The 21,931-nt window shown below is 33.0% G+C and overlaps 1 protein-coding gene across 1 annotated transcript in view; it reads right to left on the bottom strand.

Annotated features, from left to right (window-relative positions):
* The window catches only part of MS3_00002665 (uncharacterized protein), a 135,435-nt gene that overhangs the window by 28,646 nt on the left and 84,858 nt on the right, over window positions 1-21,931 (bottom strand). The window contains exons 12-16 of the mRNA XM_051210270.1: window positions 19,314-19,829; window positions 10,677-11,279; window positions 6,169-6,444; window positions 4,137-4,514; window positions 1,415-1,681 (exon numbers count right to left, since the gene is read on the bottom strand). Of these exons, the coding sequence (XP_051073155.1) occupies window positions 1,415-1,681; window positions 4,137-4,514; window positions 6,169-6,444; window positions 10,677-11,279; window positions 19,314-19,829 (2,040 nt within the window). The remainder of the gene's footprint in view (window positions 1-1,414; window positions 1,682-4,136; window positions 4,515-6,168; window positions 6,445-10,676; window positions 11,280-19,313; window positions 19,830-21,931) is intronic.

Here is a 21,931-nt window from a genome sequence, read left to right as displayed (position 1 = left end):
AGCATCAGTCCCCTCAAGATTATAGGTACACCTTGCTGACAAGTGCCAAGTAGCACGAAACCTAGGTTTAGAATTTGCTGTTAACTATCTCCGACCACCGTCATATATTATCAATCGTATTGTCTTATAGTGATATTTAAAAAATCTTATGCTTTTGAATGAATTGTTGGTCTAAATCTTGAGTGATGAACAGTTTAAAGTAATAAATGAATCAATTGTATTGTTAAAAGTCAGTCAATCATAATCAGTAAAGAGTGTGACTCAAATGCGTTCCAGAACAGATTGTCATAACAGATCAATACAAGAGATTAGACTAACATGATAAAAAGCAAATAAACCAAAATCATTGCTGTAGTAGTCATACAGAGTAAAGGATTAAACATTGAGATGGTTCAAGAAGGAATGAGAAATTGTACATAAATGAATAGTAGAACTCAAGATTTAGATAGAGATACGAAGAATTGATGCATCTCTGCCATTGTGATAGATTCTGAACTATGCTACTCAGCGTCTGCAATTACTAATCGCTGTTATTTTGGAGACCCTGACAAAATTAGTCTGAACCTACCAACATGACTCAGATGATCAACAGTGAATGATTTCATGAACTCATGTCACACTACGGTTTCCTCTTCCAGTTTTCTTTTAACCTATTCTCATTGTATCCAACATGGCTCATCCAGATAGGCATTGGTTGGGATTATGTGACACATATGCAATCAACCTCAGTTGCTGACAACTGGCTCTATCTGATTATAGAGTTTTGTAGAAATTCCATAGTTGGAATCATAAAATGACTTCAGATAGATCAACAGTAATAACCAGTATACGACGCTTTAGCATCCATGAATCCAGTACAGGAAATGAAACACAGAACCTTCAGCCTCGAACGAGAACGCTTAATCTCTAAAACACTGAGCTGGCACCCGATGGTTTACATGATTCACCTTGATTTCCTGTGGCAGAGCCGTGGATGAGCGCTTATCAAAAGCTCCATGCTAAGAAGAAACGGATGTCCAATGTCTGCAGGTTTTCAATGGTTTTCTAGTTAAAATCAACTCCTGATTTATCTCGTTGTTTTAACTTGCATATAGTCAGAGGGAATAAAAATATCTAGAAACTAGATAGAAATACAGTATTACAAGAGTAAAATACTCAAACATTACAAAACAAACATAATATGACTAGCAGTGAAGATTATGAATACTCAAGGTATTTGTTAGTATCATTCCGATTTCTACAGAATCCTGGATAATAGATTCAACTTAATCACCATTGAATGAAACTTTGCACACTGATAACACTGGTCAGACATTTTAGTGTGTTCGATACATTCAAATTTTGCTCATTTAAACCATCATCACAATGAAATAGTAAACTGAATTCCTCCAAAAAGTTTAATTGTTTTAGTTACCTCAATCTCTACATAATCGTCTGTTTCCATTGTTTTAGCAGATTTTAGATTGAGCAGTAAAGAGTTTAGTTTATCTGAGCAATAAGTTAAACGTCGTTTAAAATTATGACCATTGGCAAGTTTCTTAATGAGAACTCCACTCCAATGAGATAAAGCATGACGTAAAGTTAAAGTATTTGAATCAGCCAAATTCACATGATCAAAATTTTTCAATAGATTATTGGTGAGTTCTGTATCTTGACCATTAGGAAGCTTCAATTTCGCGATCTAATTGTATGAAAGTACAAATAAACGAAAAAGTTACATATATACGAGATTTTCATCTAAACTTGATCGATAGAATTCGATAAGAACTAAAAACTGAATTAATATACACAACATTGGTTACTACTTAGTGATCAATCAATTGTGAATACATCTCAGTGTTACAAGAGGCCAGCCGCCACCCGAATAGTAGTGAAGTCTCTGACTGTAAAGCTGGTTGACAAGGTGTCGAATTCTCTGAAGATTATCAGTTCCCCCACGAATACAGATATACCTTGTTGATGGGAGCCAAATAATGCAATACCTAGGTCAAGTAGGGTTTCCTTCCAACAACTTCCACCTTACAATCTACCAATAACTAATCTTTATCAGATTACAAGTGTACCAACTATCCTTATATGCATCAAATGAACGAGTAGTGAAAATGAGTTATGAATACATGATAACCTGCAAACTATTCCACGCAGTTCTAGGGGATGATTTGCCAAGAAATCAGTGAACATGGTCTGAATAATAATTATCCCATGTTCATTTGTACTTAGTACTTTTTACCTATTATGAGTAGTCGTACAATCTATTTCATTGTGATCATTAACTTCATAAATTTCCTTGATTGGTTTAAAAAAATTTCATATGAATATTCATATATATTAACGTAAAACCTGATGACGATCTAATTGAAAACAATATTGTTCGCTTATATTTGTTGTTTTAATTTACACAATGTGAATCTTTAATATTATAAAATCTTACGGGGACTTCATTGCATTCAGGGGACTTAATGAGTTCCTGAATTTTAATCCATGTCTCAGCGAAACGAAAGCAACCTTGTAATTTACTAATGAATGTATACAAACCAATAGCCACTAAATTGTAATTAATGTTACTCCTTCTCTTCGCTTAAATCCTACGACCTGAAGTCCTCTTAAACCTTTTTTTCTCTTTCTATACATAGACTTTTTTAAGACTATTACTGGTACTATTTCTACTTCATACTACTTTGAGATTTTGTTAAGTGATTTCATCTTACTATGTTAACTTGGTGTGGCAAACTGAAACGATACACAGGTATGCCAGATTCTACGTCATATATTTTTACTGAGTGATTGATTAATGTTATAAATTATTCAGTCCGAAATGCTTATTTAGTTCTGTAAACCTGTTATGATGGACGGTGTCCGAAATCTGATACTGATACACGATATGCTACACATTAATCTACCACTTGACTACTTGAGCGAGGATACAAGAGTGGACAAGAAAGTATACTGGGCTACCGAATAAAATGTACAAATGCTCATTCAAATATATACAAATCTACCCTTTGGAAAATCAATCTTTTTTTGTAATAAAGTCGTCTAATCTAATTAATCTGAATATCATCGTTAAATTTTATTTGGTACTAAATAATTGAAAGTAAACGGTAGAAAATCGTGGATAGATACATCTTAGGCCTATCAGGATTCTCAAAGTTTGACGCCTAAATTGATCTTAATTAGACAATCAATGGAAACCTAGAATCACTGAACTCCTCTGGAGTGTGTAACCAAGACACCGCACCCAGGGATAGAACCCAAAACCTTTAGTCTCATGCGTGAATGCCTAACCTCTAGAACATTGGGGCAGTATTCAGCTTCAGTCAGTTCAGGATTTGTCAGACGTTAATTAATATATCTGAAAGACAAATATTGTTAGATGTTAGAACATAGAAAACATGAAACTATTTATCAAATAATGAACAGCTAGTGTACTTAATCCAATGTAATTTAGTTAGCGATAGCATCTCTATATGCTAAACATATTCTTCATAATGTAATACGAGAATATTAGGTTATCATTCGTTTTAGGGGATAGTATACTTCAAATAATGAAAATATCATTATATGGCCTGTAGAAAAGATTATACAGTTTAAAACGATGAGTTTGGAAGATATTTACACCTTGAAAATTCCATGTTAAAATTACATTGACTATTCAACAAAGTAACAAGTCAATGGAAAGAATAATTTGGTTATTGATTGAGATCATGAGCCGATTGATGTTAGACCACCTTTGGAAACCTGGAAGCACTGGACGGCCGTTTCGTCCTATTGTGAGACTCCTCAGCAGTGCGCATCCACGATCCCTCTCGGGGGATTCGAACCCAGGGCCTTCAGTCTCGCACGCGAACGCTTAACCTACTGGACCACTTAACAATCTCCACAAACGTTAAACTGGTAATTTGGTCATTGTTCGGAAAAAGGTAATTGAAAGAAATAAAGAATCTTCCTTTTTCTCAACAGACTGCTTTTTATCGTTTAATTACATAACTATGTGATTGAAAAACCTAAGTGATATCAACCTAAATATACAGTGGTGTGTTGAAATTAAGTTTCTAGTGTCTGTTGAATAAAAAACTTCATGAGATAAAAAGAACTATTTTTTAATTAAAAAAAGGTCTAAGAATGAAACTACTCACATTTCTCAACTGTAAATGATAGGCATCAATTTTCTGTATACACAATGTGATCCGATCATTTAGATTATGCACAGACTCTAAAAGTAAATAATCAATACAACCGTATTGACTTGAAAACTCTCTAAATAAATTATTCAATTGGACTTCATCGATAGATAAGAAGGTATCAAGTATTGATTTACATAAACACTGACTACATTGATAATTATGTGATAATTGAATTATTGGATAAGCTAGGATAGCTTCAACAAATTTAGGACGTGTAGTTAATATCCATTGTAGAAGTACAGGATTATATACAGTGGATTCTTTAGAAGTTATAATTGTTCCGGCAATCTTGACAATACTCTGCCATGTATCATATAAATTGTATAAAATCTAAATGGAGAATAAAAGAGTAGTATAAACATTGTGGCATTGTGAACAAGTATACAGATATGTCACTCTGAATTGTCAATAAATACAAAGTTTACACAAAGTAGTTGAGTGACATTTAGAAAAGTTTAAAACTTGAACTGTACACTGCTATTAATATATAATCGATAAATTACTTCACCAAAAGGATGCATGACTACTTTTTTAAGCATAGCATCTTAGTACAGTTATTACTCAGATTTTCATGGTCTGAATATGATAAAAGTAGATTGAATGCAGATATTAATTGATTGATGAACATTGATCGGCGAACTCACCAGGTTATCGATGAATAGTTATTTAATCTTCTTTAGATAGATAGATATATCAAGTGATAAGTTATCAGAAGAAAGCTCTAGTTTCTGCCTTCGCTCCAAGTTGAGACTCATCAACAAGACTTATATCTAATTTTTATGAAACCGAGATTCCCCGTGAAAATCAAACCTATGTAAAGCACCTAGATACATTAAAACCTGATAAACTGAATTCAATCTGCATTAAGGACTAGACGATATAACACTAACTACTCTTCTGTGTTCCAATGACATATATATGTATATGCATTTATATATCTGAGCAGGAAAATAGACTAGCTACAATATTCAACACATCTTAGAGATACTGTACGAAGAATGAACCATCGCAATATATGAGGCGGCCTGCTTGAATATCTGGGCTGCTTGTTCCTGCCATCTACAATTTTCAAGTTATCTGATTTTTGTTTATTCTAACAGATCATTATGTCAATAATTTGTATAACCTATTCAGATGAGTTTGTGAAACGTTTACGACATTTCGCTGTACAAGTTATAAAAGAGCCCAATTACAGAAATCGTGGTGGCTGACAATATGTATTGAAAAGAATACACCTTATTTAGATATCGATTCCCTAATTGGTAATATCTAACTAGCGACCACTCAAATATTTATTGTCAGGATCGATCAAGAAATAAGAAACGGAAGCTTGTTGAAATACTTTGTGCTGAGAATTCTATATTGTACTTTAAATATAATATTGAATAAAGCCATTAATAATAATAATAATAATAATAATAATAATAATAATAATAATAGTGTAAATTTCATTTGTTAATGTTATGTCCCGACAAGAATAACGAATGGTAACTTTTGGGATTTATTGATGGACCAATACTAAACGTATATTTCTATTTTATAATTATTAAGTAACTAAACTATACGTATTCATATTCCTCTTATTATAAGCTTTATTTTGACCCATAAACTATTATTATACGTTTTACCATTCTTGAGTTATACCCAGTATATTAATTACTACCTCCCTCATTCACAGCCACATCTAGCTAATTTTTGTACAAGTGTTGTTTCATATTTTATGGTACGATGTGGTCTGTTTGATTAGTATATAAACTCAGTATGTTTGAAATATAATGATTAATATTGCAGAGACTGAGACTGGTGTTCTGGACTTAACTGGCTGGACTAGGCGGAAAGCGGGGCCAATCAGGATTCTAGGTTGCTCGCACGTGTTTTACGCGTCCTTGTTCCGATCGATAATTCACTTCTCTCTAATCGGCGGTCACAAGTTGTAACAGTTAATTGGGAATGTAAAACATAAAACTCTATCTAACAAACTTACAATCAAGTGTATAAAGAATGGAAATTGTTTCTCTGATTCTGATGTATGTTGTTCTAACTTGTCTATTTGTAGTTTCTTTTGCCAACGTTTACTGAAACTTGGGCTGCCTGGAATGTCAAATTCATTGACAAATTGTAAATTATTAAGTGCATTTGATTTTGAATCACTTGTAAGTAAAGCACATAAAGATTTTGTAAAACCATTCCGTAAATATTTCATACAATCAGAATAAATATTCATCCATAATTTATGAGATTTTGAATCCCCTTCTAGAATCTATAAGGTTCAATAGAAAATATATATGATAACTATATCAATTATACTATTGTGATGAATTTTATACTTAACCAATGTATATATTCTATAAAACTGAGAAAAATACAATAATCTTTACGTACTGATGCCATTTAGGATATTATTAAAAGTTAAGGAGGGGTTTGTCCTATTGAGAAAACCTTTCGGAATGTGCACCGACGACCCAACTAGAGATCGCATCCATGATCTTCGAGCTCTGTGACGAGTGCTTAATCATTAAATCATTGGTTTTGTGTTGACTGATAAACATCTGGAATTTCGATCGATTCATGATGAAGCATGATTATCAACCAGTGTCTTCAGGGACGATTGTATCAATGTAAATATATAAGAACTCTCCGAAATAGCTTTTTGTGACTCCTTGATTTTCAATGGTAAACCGTACACCAACTATGGCCAATCTTTGATGGATGCCAAAAATCACTTTATTTAAGATTAAATAAACCTCAATACAAACTGACATCAACTAGGGAACATTTGAAAATCAGGAAGCGATCAATAGTTATTTACTCGTAGCTTGTGGCCACTCAACAGTTTACATCTATATCCAAGGTTATAATAAAGAATAAATAAGGAATGAAATCCAAACTAACTAAATATCTCAGAGAGCTTTAAATAACCTCTAGACCATTAAGTTAGCACCCAAATAGTTTACACCAGTAAGTTCAGTCAATTTATGATATTATGTAGCTATCATTTATGTTCATTGGTGATATTTATCTGACGCCCCAAAATGGTTGAACTCCGATAGTTACGGCTCCTCACAAGAATTCCGCAAATATACAATCTCAATAATTATCCCATTGACTACAATCTGGTGAATATTTCATCTTTAATCTAGCAAATCGGTTACATCCGAATGAAGAATAAATGAACAGTAACTGCTAGGAATTATTTATGGAATATTACTACATATATTCTTATTGGATAATTATTAAGTAACTAGATTATGTGTATATTCATATTTCCTTTATCATAAGCTTTCATTTGAATTATTGGCTACTGTGATATGAATTATCATTCTTAACTCATTCCCATTTTATCAGTTACAGTATCCTACACTTAAAACCACTTTTGGCTTAATTTTGTATAATTATTATTTTTGATTTTATGGTGTGATGCGGTTTGGTTTGCTTGTATATAAACCAAATATATCTGAAATATACGATTCAAACAGCGGAGACTGATATTTGAGTCCTGGACTGAACGGGTTGAAACAGGCGAGAAATTACTATACAGATGACCAATAAGAAATCAGAGTTGGTTCTAAGCTGCTCATGCTAGTTAACGCATTCTTGTTTTAGCACAGGGAAAATATAATGTAAGTCAATGCTCTGATTGGCAATTTTTCATGTGATATTTGACACGAGATAACAAAAACCACGTCAGTATAACATTAGCAAACAAGTATTAACTATTTGACTTATACATTTACATACGTCTATTAAATGAAAATTATAATATATAACCCTTTGAAATTTTAGGGAAAATACGATACTTTTCTACCATCCTTTTAACCAGTAAAAGATAAATTGTTTTACTCTGATTATTCTGTATGTTAATTACAAATATTATCAGAAGAGGTTTTATGAAAATTTTGGTAAGTTAATGGTTGAATTCATGAGTCATTTGAAGCTAGACCACCATGGAAAACCTGAAAGCACTCGACGGCCATTTCATCCTCGTATGGAACTCCTCAGCAGTGTGTATCCACGACCCCGCCTCGCGAGATTTGAAACCAGGATCTATCAGTCTCGCGCGCAAACGCCTAAACTCTAGGCCACTGAACCGGCATCCGACGATGTTAATGTTTAACTTCAACTAATCCACGAAATTGAGCCACCGTCCACCATTGTCTTCAGTGAGTTACTATATCACAACAGACCCGGTTGAACTTCACTGGTCACTGCTGAGAAGTCTCATACTAGGACGAAACTGCCGTCCAATGCGTCCAGGTTGACTCATGAACTAAAAAATTACAAATATTGTCGAATTATTCAGTTTTATAAATTAACTGTATATTAATAAACAATCATTGGGAACCTAATTTATCCATCGGTCATTGGTATTCATTATCTCATACAACAAGATATTGTTCATCATATCAGTCACGCAGGCAATTCATTCTGTATAAGTAAGTAATAGTCTGTATAACAGGGTTAAACGGTTCAAGGTTTTAACTAAATAGGTCAATCTTTATCATACAAGAAATCAATGGGGAAGTGAGTCGTACTTGAAAATTCAGAAAATTGAAAAACTATTTTCGCTGTGTATTATTAGTTGAAAATACAACTGGTAAAAACCAATAAGTAGAATGAATACATTGTATCAAAGTAGGCGAATGTTTAAAAAGATTGCGTAAAAAGAATTCAGAGAAATGTGTCACTGGGGATAATTCTTAATACGATAACCACCTAAATTAATTCTCGTGTCCGAGTAGCGAAAGATACTAGTGATTATATAGAAAGCATCATATTTTCTTATCGATTACAACTAGCAGAGTTAAATATTCATTGAGGATTTTGTAGTCTCATGTTTGACACTTGATCACAGATTTTCTCACTGACATATACGTCCAAAGTCAAACAGTATGGATTGAACACTTATTTTGATCAATTAGGCGGTTATATTATTAGATTACTTTGTTGTTCTATTCTCCGACTTAGTTGATTTAATCGTGAAGCTTTTATAGTTCTTTTAAACAGGATCACCAGAGTAAATTTCAGGTAAAAGTGAGTAATTGGGATTTCTCTACAAATGACTGAGATTTTAACTTGTTGACTCTGATCTTGGCGCGTTACGACTGACTTCATTCTGTCATTGACTATAAAACTAATAACGCACTTCAGTGTCCTCGCCACCGGGAATCGAACTCAGGATCTTCAGTATCTCGTGCTTAACCTCGACACTACTGAGCAGGAATCCAGTTGTGTATATGTTTAACTTAAATCAGTTTCCAATATTGCCCAACTATTATTCATTGCTTGAGATTGTTAACTACTTCAAACCTGACATTACAATACTCTACTAGTCACTGCTCCTCACTGTAACTCCTGAGATGGCGTGCAGAATTTAGTTCCTAGTGAATAATCTCCACAAGGCATCTGTGCTACTAATAACAAATTCTCAAAGTACAGTAATCTCGAAACCTGATTAAATCTATGAAGTCATTAGTTTCTTTACAGATGCAAATATTTTCATAAAGTTTCTTATTTTACATTTAATTCAAGCTATTGATTCTGAATGTTAACTGCACAACACACTCATATCCATTTATGAGCAACCCATTTAAATACTGTAAACCTTAAAAGTTACTGAAGTGGTTGGTGCAGTTTTATCCGCCTCTGTTCTTTGTATCAGTAAGGTATAATTGCAATGTAATATATGTTTATTTTATTTATTTTAACGCATAGATATTGGTACAAGGAGGCACCAAATACACATGCGCCACAAAGATCTCATTTGATATGTTTGAGGGCTGTGACATTGCCCGGGTGCCCAAACCGAAGCAGGTGGCTTTCTTAGGGAGCCACACTCAGAGCCCTCGACCTGAAGGTCTGATCCACAAGGCGGTGGATCAACGCAAGGAGATGCGGTCTCATGGTGACCGGTGACCAATAATTGGTTCATACTCCATTTGTTCCTTTAGGATACTGAAGCGTGTGTACACCATTGGTTTGGAATCATGGTTTTCCAACTCCCCTAGGTGGACTCTCCGTGTCCACCAACCCGGTAAAGGTGTCGGACATTGGTTTTTCATCCTCTCAATTTCGTAAACAATAGTAATGCCGTGAGAAGTCAGTGAGTAGAACTTCCCTGGCAGAGGCTATAATATAGTATATGTACTCTAAAGTAACTTATCTACAATATAATAAAACCCAGCAAACACTAAATACTAGGTTCATCCTAATTTGATACTTTGTAGTTTATAGTTAAAACTAATCTCAAATTAAATCCAATATAGAATAGAAATAATTTACATACTTACATACATTGTTAAATAAACTACACTGAGTTTATAAACTAACAATTCATTAATGTGTGACTAAATTCATTAATAATTTCAATGGCTTAATAAACATGACATAACTCATTCACTTTAGTCATTTATCATACTCGTTTAAAGTCAAACAAATTCTAATTGTATTTGATTAATCACAATTAATTAATTCATTCATTCATTTATTACTTACACTTTGATTGGGTAATTGTATCTCGAATAAATCAAACATTATTTGTTCAATCATCATCAAAGTAAGTTGATCACCATAGACAAGACAAGATTGAATTTCAAGTAGACGATTAATAATTGCAGATTGTAAAATATCACATTGACAAATCACTTGTTCATTTGTAAATGTAGATCTAATAAATTTCGATGATATTCCATTTGATGATGACAGTGATGCTGATGATGACATTGGTGATGATACTGATGATAATGTTAATTTGTATAGATGATGAATTTCTTGTAAAAATTCATTTGGATAATTAACATCTAATAATTCCATAGAATAGTTCAATTTATTCTCTTGTAAATTATTATAAATTCCATTGTAATTTTCATCAATTCCTTTATTCTTAATTAAAGATTTATTTTTAATATGATTATAATAGAAATTTGATAAATTCATAAATTTATGACTAAATTTTAATCCTGCATTTTGACAGTCCATTTTAAGTGATTTTTCATATTCAATATGACGAGATTTCATATTTATAGAAGGATGAATAGACATTATAATTGGAGTCCATGCATAATTCTTTGGATAAGGAAATGGTAATGGCCAAATATACTGTGAAAAAGTATAAGAGGAATCAATGTGTATAATATAGATGATTCAATGGAAAAAAAACTAAACCTAATAGATGCTTGTTAGATCAAAATGAGTATCAGTCAAATAAAACTTGGAATTGATTAGTTACACTTATTACTATTCAATAGGGTGTTTACATTTCGTCATATGTGTTAGACATTCTCTGTTTAACGAGAAACTAATATTTATTTGTTGGGATATTCAGAAAAATATACCAAAGATTATCCTGTTGAGTCTAATGCTATCCTTGGACTTGAAGTGGCATCATTTCCCTGTTGGTCAATATTTATTTCACGTATCATTTTCCTGTTGGCCAAATATTGTACAATGTTAATTTCTATTTTATGGTACGATGTGTTCTGCATGATTGGTATATAAACTCAGTATTTTTGAAATATAATGATTCATATTGCAGAGGCTGAGACTGGTGTTCTGAACTTAACTGGCTGGGCTAGGTGGAAAGTAGGGCCAATCGGAACTCTACACTGCTCACACGTGTTTACGCGTCATTGATCCGATCGATAAGTCACTGCTCTTTAACCGGCGGTCACAAGGTATAACATAATCATAGAAACAACTGGTACTAAACGCGTTTTCAGAAAGAACTCATAAAATTAATGTCAGTAAAATAAATCAAATGTGATCCAATCGTAGCTGAGGTATCGATTCGTAAGTATGTGAGCGAAAAAAGGGAGAGGATTAATAGGGGCTGCCATCACAACGGCGATTATTAAAAAGCCTCATATATTAATAAAGGGAGGTGTTTGAAGTTTGGTCGATTTACCGTATATCTCTTTGGTTTTACGACCAATCAAAAACGAAGATCTTTAAACGTTCAATGAAGAGTAAAACTTCTTGTTACGCCAGTCGTGCAGTGTCAGACATCTTTTTTGAACAGCATAGCTGAGTATCTCATTGACCTGCTTCAATGCCCGAACCTTATTTCAAATAGGGCAACAGACAACATTAGTTGAGACCTTAGAATCTCATCTAACCTTTGAGTGGTTGATATCCCACTAGGTGGTTAGCTTCTCGACTTAGAATACAAAGGGAGGGTCTTCTGATATCTTTGAGTAGCGATTCACACACTTTTTTACATTTGTCTCCTTCTAAATGCAAAATGATGCTTCAAGACTGATTTGCACCATCTATTAGACTGATAATAGGGAGTAAAGTAGTCGAACGCTTCAGCCAACTCATGTATCATCGATGTCATACCGAACCTTGTTTTTTATTTCTAAGAAGTATTTTCAACCTGCAACAACTTTGTGTAGAGAAGACAGGAAAGTGTAAACGTGTCTTTGTTTATTTGAATACCATTGAGAAATGACAGTTCACTGATATCGTTTCGTAGACGTTATAACTATGGCATACACTAGCAAAATGAAGCTGTACGGTCATGACAAAGGGAAATTGTATACGCCTATGTAAATATTAACAAGGAAGAATGATTTGGAATCATACTAATGTTTTTGTAAGTTCCTCTAAAGAACATAATTCAATTACAAAACAGTTAAGCCCATAACAAACTTCATGTAAATAGTGCATTAATGATAAATTCCTAACACCAGTTTTCTTATTGACTATAAATAGAATATTTCTCGAGGGCATTTCTATGGTCGCCCAAGTTCCTTCCGACAGAACAGATATATTCTCACTGTAATTCAGATTAGTAGTATATTGCACTCGACCTATAGTTTACATCCCAAAGTAAGTGATGAATAAATATGACTAAACATTTCCCAAGAACGATACAAATCCACAGTTCGACCTTAAAATGCAATCAATATACCAGATTGCTAGCAATATACATGCACATATGTAGAGACACAAACATAAACACATACACAAATAATAATCTTTATGAAAACATTCCCTTATGAAAGAAATTTCTAAAGGATGAAACAAAGAACAAAAAACAATCAAGCAGATCAATTGTTATTTCGCTTTATTCTTATAAAGTCTGAAAATAATGTTTCTATGTCAATCTGAATTCCCATTTATCCATTTTAATCGATTTTATTGGTCAACCATTCAGTGTTTGTCTTACCTACAGAAAACTCGATAAATTTTTAATATGACTATAGATTTGTTGCTTTTAAACTATTCATTCTAGGGTATGGAAAACAAATATATCGAAAGGGGTTTTGTGGATATTATAGTAATTTCAATAGTTGAGATCATGAGTCAATTGAAGCTAGACCACCATGGAAAACCTGGAAGCACTGGACGATATTGACTAGTAGAGTTCAACCAGGTCTGTTGTAAGATCGTAACTCACTGATGACAATGGTGGATGTGTCGCCCAACTTCGTGGATTAGTTGGAGTTAGACATTATTATCGTTGGATGCCGGGTCAGTGGTCTAGAGGTTTAGTGTTCGTGCACGAGACTGAAGGTCCTGGGTTCAAGTCCCTTGAGCAGGATTGTGGATGAGCACTGCTGAGGATTCCCACACTGGGACGAAACGACCGTCCAGTGCTTCCAGATTTTCAATAGTGGTCTAACACTCATCCATTCATGATATCACTTAAAAAAGATTTACTAATGTATATTTTCTTTGAATTCAATCACTGAATTATAAATTCAAAAGACACCATTCATTTCACGTTTAACAGTCAAAATCAAATGATTTTGACAAAATAATTTTTAGACATAATTTTAAATTGTTACCGATATTGAATAGTTAGTGTACAGTAATTATAAGAATAATCTACAACCTACTAATAATGAATTAATCAACTTGTCTGAAATAGTGAAAATAAGTAGTTGATAAGAGAAATAGTACTTAAGAAAAAGAAATACTACTCATAAATTCAGTAATGAATTTAAATAAAACATTAACAAAAAGTAAAGTTAATATAAAATCAAATTGGCAACCGAATTTAAAAGAAAGTTACTTTAGAAATATCTAGTTACTAAGTGATCAATTCACTCAATGAATTTAAAGGAAATTAAAAAGAGAAAAGCTGGTAGAGAAAATGAATGAATAATTTTCAAATGAAATACATTTCATCATTATAAATAGAGAACGGAATCAATGAATGAAAGGTAGATATTAATGCGAACAAGAAAAATAATGTGTATATTAATGGTTACTATGATCTTTGAGAATCATAGTAAAATCAACAACTCTGGATATATTCAACTCAGTAATATAAATTGGGGAAAACCAAGGTCCTCAAATTCAAAGCGGAAAACAGCAATCCAACCACTCTTGATGGCGAAACTCTGGAAGATGTAGAATCCTTTACATACCTGGGAAGCATCATCGATGAACAAGGAGGCTCAGATGCAGACGTAAAGGCGAGGATCGGCAAAGCAAGGGCCGCATTCCTACAATTGAAGAACATATGGGACTCAAAACAACTTTCAACCAATATCAAAGTGAGAATCTTCAATACGAGTGTCAAGGTAGTCCTACTGTACGGAGCTGAAACGTGGAGAACTACAACGACCATCATCAAGAAGGTGCAAGTATTTATAAATAGCTGTCTACGCAAGATACTCAACATCCGTTGGCCGGATACCATCAGCAACAGCCTTCTGTGGGAGAGAACAAACCAGCTTCCAGCTGAAGAGGAAATTAGGAAAAGGCGATGGAAATGGATAGGACATACATTACGCAAATCGTCAAACTGCATCACGAGGCAAGCCCTAACTTGGAATCCTGAAGGGAAGCGAAAAAGAGGAAGGCCAAAGAACACATTACGTCGGGAAATAAAAGCAGATATGGAAAGGATGAATAACAACTAGAAGGAGCTGGAAAGGATTGTCCAGGACAGGGTTGGATGGAGAATGCTGGTGAGCGGCCTATGCTCCTTCACGAGGAGTAACAGGCGTAAGTAAGCAAGTAAGTAATATAAATTAGAAAAAATGTAATGTAAACTAATTGTTCAATAACATAATTACCATTCTAGAAACCTACAATTACCCTAAAATCAATATTTAATACAGCTATTTATTCCTGACAGGTTTTATTGAAATTTGATCGAAAACTCTCACACTTTAATAGGTGATGGTTTAGAAGAAATAAAATGTTCTTAAATTATTCAATTTATTATAGATTCAAAAAATGTTACTAAATATCTGACTGGAAGTTTCAAATCAAACACCTAGATGTTGATTATTTTATATGTGAATAACATATACTGTAGTGAACAAGAACACCAGTGGGGACAATCGAATGTATTTAAATACAAAATCATAGAATCCCTTAGTAAAATCTGAGAACCATACAGTAAATAATTCATTTGCAAAATATCAGCCAATCGTCTCAGACTTCATTGTTCCTTCGTTTCCACACTAATCATTCTTTGTTCTCGCTTTGTTTTCTTCGATCTCCTTAACCTTCTACCCGCATGTATTTCACTTCCGATTGATGATATATACTACTTATAACTATCGACATCAGTAGCACGCACTAAAATATGACAGAATGCTATGTTCACAGACAGATATATCTGGAGCGCTTCTAGGATTACTGGCTGTCTCATGTTCGGGAATAACAAGGGACAGTTGGATATGGGGGTTAGCAACCCAATCCTATAAAAAGGCGCCTTGCTAAGAAACTAATTGATATTTATGTTAATGGTTTTAAAATAAATAAACTTGCAGTTTAATCAAATATTTGATAGATGATCTAAATTTTTATTACCAGTTTGAAAGCATGATACCATTTTCAACTTTCAGTATGACTATTGTCTATTCTTTTTTTTTATCATTTTCATTGCTTTTCATTGTTTGCTACACATTTACAAAATTAACGATTTGACATGAGTTGAATATTGACTATCATTGGATTCCAGCACACCCGTTTTATCCCATTTGAGACTCTTCAGTTAGATGAGCCTAGTTCTCAGTGTTAGTGTTAAAAAGTGAGAATTCAAACCCAATAACGTCTACTCATTATCTAATTCTAATTAAAACTTATAACTAAACAACAATACTGAGGTATTTCACTGGTTGAAATCATGAGTCAACTGAAGCTAGACCACCATGGAAAACCCGGGAGCACTGGACGGCCGTCTCGTCCTGGTATGGGACCCCTCAGCAGTGCTCATCCACGATCCCGCACACCGCGAGATTCGAACCCAGGACCTATTGGTTCCGCGCGCGAGCACTTAACCACTAGACCACTGAGCCTGCATCCAACGGTGGTAATGTCTAACTTCAACCAATTTCAACCAGTGAAATTTCTAAAAAAAAATCTCCACAAAACCCACTCTGATAATACTGAGATAATTCACACAGGATACACATATCCCAAAAGAGAGACTGATCAATTGAAATCTTTTACATAAACAATGGGAAGATACAAACAATGACAAATTAACGATTTGGTTACATAAATCTTTTTTTAAAGTACTTTATAAGTCGATCTAAGATCGAGAAAAAAAATTTGTGTGAATATTACAGAAAGGAGAGGATTACTGACTACCACAAAAATCAAAACATTTTTTGTTATCTAATGCAAATAATAAAATTATCACACTTGGACTTTATTATTATTATTATTATTATTATTAGTCAAACGATTATATGAAAATGAACAAAACGAAATAGTACTACTATTAGTACTACTAATATTACTACTCATACTCATACTAACACTAATAATAATGCATACTTATGATTATTATGAATAGATAGTTGTGAAACTTTGGAATTAAATTTGCATAACATACAATTGTACACATGGTAATGATAGTTCAAATGTATGTTAAAGACATAAAATCTTTAAAATATAAATATATTGCACTCTATTTATCTAAGTAAGTTACTTACTAACTTTATAATAAAATGTTATAAATTCTATAGTGTTATTATTGTATTTGTTAGTTGCCGACTAGTGTTCTATAGAAACTGGATACTATTCATTGAAAAAATTTGTAAAAACTGTTATTTTTATCTTAGTAACAACTGAAATCTGTTGAAAATAAAACTGAGTTTCTATGATAAGTGAACATCTTTATATCTAATGATAATATAGAATTTTTCATTGTTATATGATATTAACATTACATTAATGTCATAAATATGAAAATGACTAATTACTAAGTGTAAATTTTAATAAGGTAATCACAGCTGGTAATAACGAAGATATTTACAATGAATTACTGAACAGATAGTTTTCCAGACAGTATAAGTATTAGATTTTCATTTGAAATACTAACCTAAATTACCTTTCAAGAAGTAAGCGTTCTGGGCTCGCTCGTGAACACAGCTTTTTTGTATTTAAGATGAAATATTCAGTCTAATCTAATCTAAAGAAAATAGACACTCTCCCCTGTTTTATTAAAGATTTAATAGACAAGGGAGTTTATTCTACAAACTTCATTGAAGTAATCTCCTTGACTTTGCTTAAAGCGACTTTTATGCACAATAAAAGTAGTATTTCAGAGATGAAGTGTGGTTTGTTGTTTAGTTTTACAACGACTAGATATTTGTATAGCATCGTGGAGAGTTTGAACATTTGAAAAAACAAAGGAATTGAGTAGAAATAAAGACAAGTTAGCGAAGAAAATTTTCCTTTCGACGAAATCATTTACTTCAGTTGTGAAGTCTGAAGTTTATGCTGATGATGTCGTTCAGAAGTACGACAAAAGCTCCACGACCAAACCATCCAGCTCAGAGAACAAAACTCCATCAAAAACTTAAGTTGTACATTCGTATTTATAGTTATATGGTGAATATATGTCTACAGAACGATAGAAAAAATTACATTATAAATTTATTCGAGACTCTTATTATCAAATGAGTTTACGCAATAATCAAGGGGTAAGAGAAGAACATATCTGGATGGAAATAATTTACGGGCCTGAATTATAAAAGATAATTGTCCACTTCACAAATATGAAGAAAAAGGAAAAACATTAAAGTCAAAACTGAACAATAATAATAATGAAAACGTGTTTAAGGGTAATAGTAACTGATTACAGTTTAAAATTACAATTGTGAAAAATTATTCATCTAATAAGAGTATTTACACAGTTAATGTCAAATTATTACTGTGAGATGGTGGAAAAGATGATTTCTGTGGTGTTTCGTTCTCTGGACTAGATAATTCAACTGTGAAGCTTTTTTCCATTGTTCTTCTGAACAACAACATCAGCACAAACTTCAGGACTTCTACCTGAGGTTTGTGTTAATCATTTTATTCGAAAGAACAATAAGAAAAGCTTCATGATTAAACCACCCAGCTTAGAATAAATCTCCACCAAAATTATTACTACATTCCATAAATGTTGAGGTGATACTTTTTGAAGAAGGAGAATGGATTTGATACAGTCAGTCAGTCAGTAACAACGTAGAACGTCGTACGTACGTACATCAGTTCGAGTTGTCATACCACATTAGCACAGAGATGCAGTAGTCCATTCAAACCCCGTAGTGGTTAGAGGTAGTAAGAATATAAACAGTAATCGGAAAGATTAGGGTTTGAAGATGTTATTCAAGGAGTATAATCCAGTGAAATAAATTTAGAAAGGGAAAAAAGAAAGGGACATGAAGAATTCGGAAGATTAGAATTTGGGAGAACACAAAGAGTGGATGCACTTGCACCATTGCAAACGATTTTGAGCCATGTCATTCATGGATTTCATACATGTTAAGAGCCATCATAAAGGTATATTCTTTAAACCAACATCATGCTCTCACAACAATCACAAACTTTACGTATAAAAAAAATTAAGCAATTCAGTGATTAGTACAATGTGTCGCTCAATTTCGTGGATTAGTTGAAGTTAGACATTAACACCGTTGGATGCAGGCTCAGTGGTCTAGTGGTTAAGTGCTCGCGCACGAAACCAGTAGGTTCTGGGTTCGAATCTCGCAGTGGGCGGGGTCGTGGATGCGCACTGCTGAGGAGTCCCACAATAAGACGAAACGGCAGTCCAGTGCTTCCAGGTTTTCCATGGTGGTCTAGCTTAAACTAACTCATGATCTTAACCATTGAGATTAGTACAATTATTTGAACAACAAAAAAGTATCATAATCTCTAATAATAACTAACCTTCTTGAGCCAGTCTGACCAATCATGTATAATCTCTTCCATTTGATTTATTTGACATAAAAATATTTCATCTAGATTAATTTTTGATGAGAATACTTGAAATTGTTGAAGAAAATATATAATCCATAGTTTAAAATATCCTCGTTCACTAGTTAATTCATTAGTATATTCTAATAAACCCTCCCAAGAATTGATCCAATTAATTTGATCTATTTTTCGACAGAATTCCATCAATTCCATTATTTGATTTTTTCGAGCTATAACTAAACAATTTAAATCATGATCAGGTATTTCAGCTCTATTCGTTATTTTCAATCTATCATCTTCTAATATTTTATAATAAAGATGTTTTAATTGTTCAAATAAATTTTCACATTGAATTTTAATGTTTGCCAATTTTGAATTTGAATCATATTCATGTAATTTATTAGATAATGATTTTGCTTGTAATGTAATTGTTTCTAAACCAAAATGTACTGCTTCTATAAATGCTTGTTTCTGTTTTAACATTTGAGTCTAAAATAAGTAAAGTATATAAATGATGCAGTTATTATTTATTAATTGAACACATAAACATTGGTACAAAAGAGGCACTAAATACATATGCGCCACACAATAACAATGAGACGAATAGTTGTTGTCATTGATTTGTGTGTGAGCTGTGGAAGCAGGTTGGTTTTTTAGGGGAGGGCACATCCGGAACCTTCGACTTAAAGGTCTGATCCACAAGGCAGTGAAGCAATGTCAGGAGATGCATTCCCATGGTAGTGTGTGACCAATAATTGGTTCATATACCATTTGTTCTCTCAGGATCCTGGAGCCCATGTGCACCACTGGTTTAGGATCAAGGTTTCCAACACCCCTAGGTGGATTCTCAATATCCACTAACCCGGTTAAAGCACCAGACATTCGTTTTTCATCCTTTCAATTTCGTAAACAACAGTAATGCCACAAGTAGGATATGAGTAGAACTTTCCTGGCAGTGGTTGTATGCATATGGCCATGTGAAAGCATTTCGAGAGGGAGAGTTGACTCTCCCCACTCTCAGCCGTACCAGTGCATTTGGTGGCAGACATAAAATGAGTTAATTGGCTGAAACTGTAAATTCACAAGCTGATTTCTTTCCTATTTATATGAATGTAGAAAAAGTTTACTTTCGTCAGCCCCATCACTCAGTCATAAAAAACATAAGATCTTGGGCAAATATATACCTATTCAAGTTAACATACTCAAACGAGTTGAAATAATAGCAGTATCAATAGGAAACAAATGAACAAAGAATATAACTAGAAAGCCTCAAAGAATTTGTGGAATTAAAAGTTTGGAATAATACAAAGACTTAAAACTTGATTGGATATAAAAAAAAGAATAGATTTCCTCTATTGAGATCGATTTTAATCCATGTCACAGAAAAAACCAGACATACATTACGAATAATGGGAGAACTCGAACCGTTCAACACAAATTATTCAAATTAAACAGCTAACAACTTCACTGGTTAGTTTTGTGTATTGAATTATATGTCTCTATCTTTACTCTTAATTCCCTTCGATGTTGAATAGTATTGTACGTATGTGTAAGCTATAGCTAAGCATACATTATTTTACGTACGTCACATTAAGGATAATACTAGAACTGAAAATCCAAGTTAGTTTGATACGCTTAGATTAAAAATGACTATGTTAATAAATGCTGAGAGAAAATGTTTAAATAAAGTTGAGATTCTAAAATTTATAAAGAAACTATCTTTGATCACGAAATGATAGCAGTCAAAGAATCCAGTGGAAAAAAATAGGAAGCTCTCAAACAATTTGTAATCTTACTTCATGACTAGGTATCAAAGATACACATCCACAACCACACTCTAAATCAAACTTCATATCATTATGTCCAATGAAAGATGAGTTATTCAGTCAGTCGAGAATTACATGATCGATGTGCTCAATGTTAACAAACTGACGTTATAATAAGATCATTCGTTAATACCAGGGATTGACGAAACTTTAACTCTTAACTTTGAATGAACGTATAGTATCAACTCCAAATGAAAGTTAACGAAACCAGGTAAAATATGAATTTAATTAAGTTAATTCCATTAAAATGTTTCAAATAGTTGGATATATTACTTTACAAAAAAATCTTGTTACATTGTTAAAATAAATAAATATGAAGTTAAACTATAAGAAAATCATCATGCTGAGGTAAAGCTGTGCTTGACATTTTCTTTTCAACTAATTAAGAAAAGATTAAGAATTGCTACATTAAACATAGTAGGTGACTTTATTTAATGGCAATCATTAAACAATGTCATGGTACACATTGTGAACATGACAGTTTTATTTTAAACTTTTACGTAGTTAAATATAATTTTTATTAGAAGTTATTAAACCATTATTATAACGTATTTACATATATATAAATCATATTGGATACCGGTTTAGGGGTCTAGAAATTAAGCGTTCGCACACAAGACTGAAGGTCCTGAGTTCGAATCCCGTGGGTGGGATCATAGATGTGCACTGATGAATAGTCGCATACTAGGACGAAACGGTCATTCAATGCTTCCAGGTTTTCCATGGTAATCTAGTTTTAATCAACTCATGAATTCAATTATTAAA

This window comes from Schistosoma haematobium, chromosome 1, assembly GCF_000699445.3.
Source record: "Schistosoma haematobium chromosome 1, whole genome shotgun sequence".
Classification (NCBI taxonomy): Eukaryota; Metazoa; Platyhelminthes; class Trematoda; order Strigeidida; family Schistosomatidae; genus Schistosoma; species Schistosoma haematobium.
The sequence above is the reverse complement of the archived record's forward strand: the minus strand, read 5'-3'. Positions and strand labels throughout refer to the sequence as shown.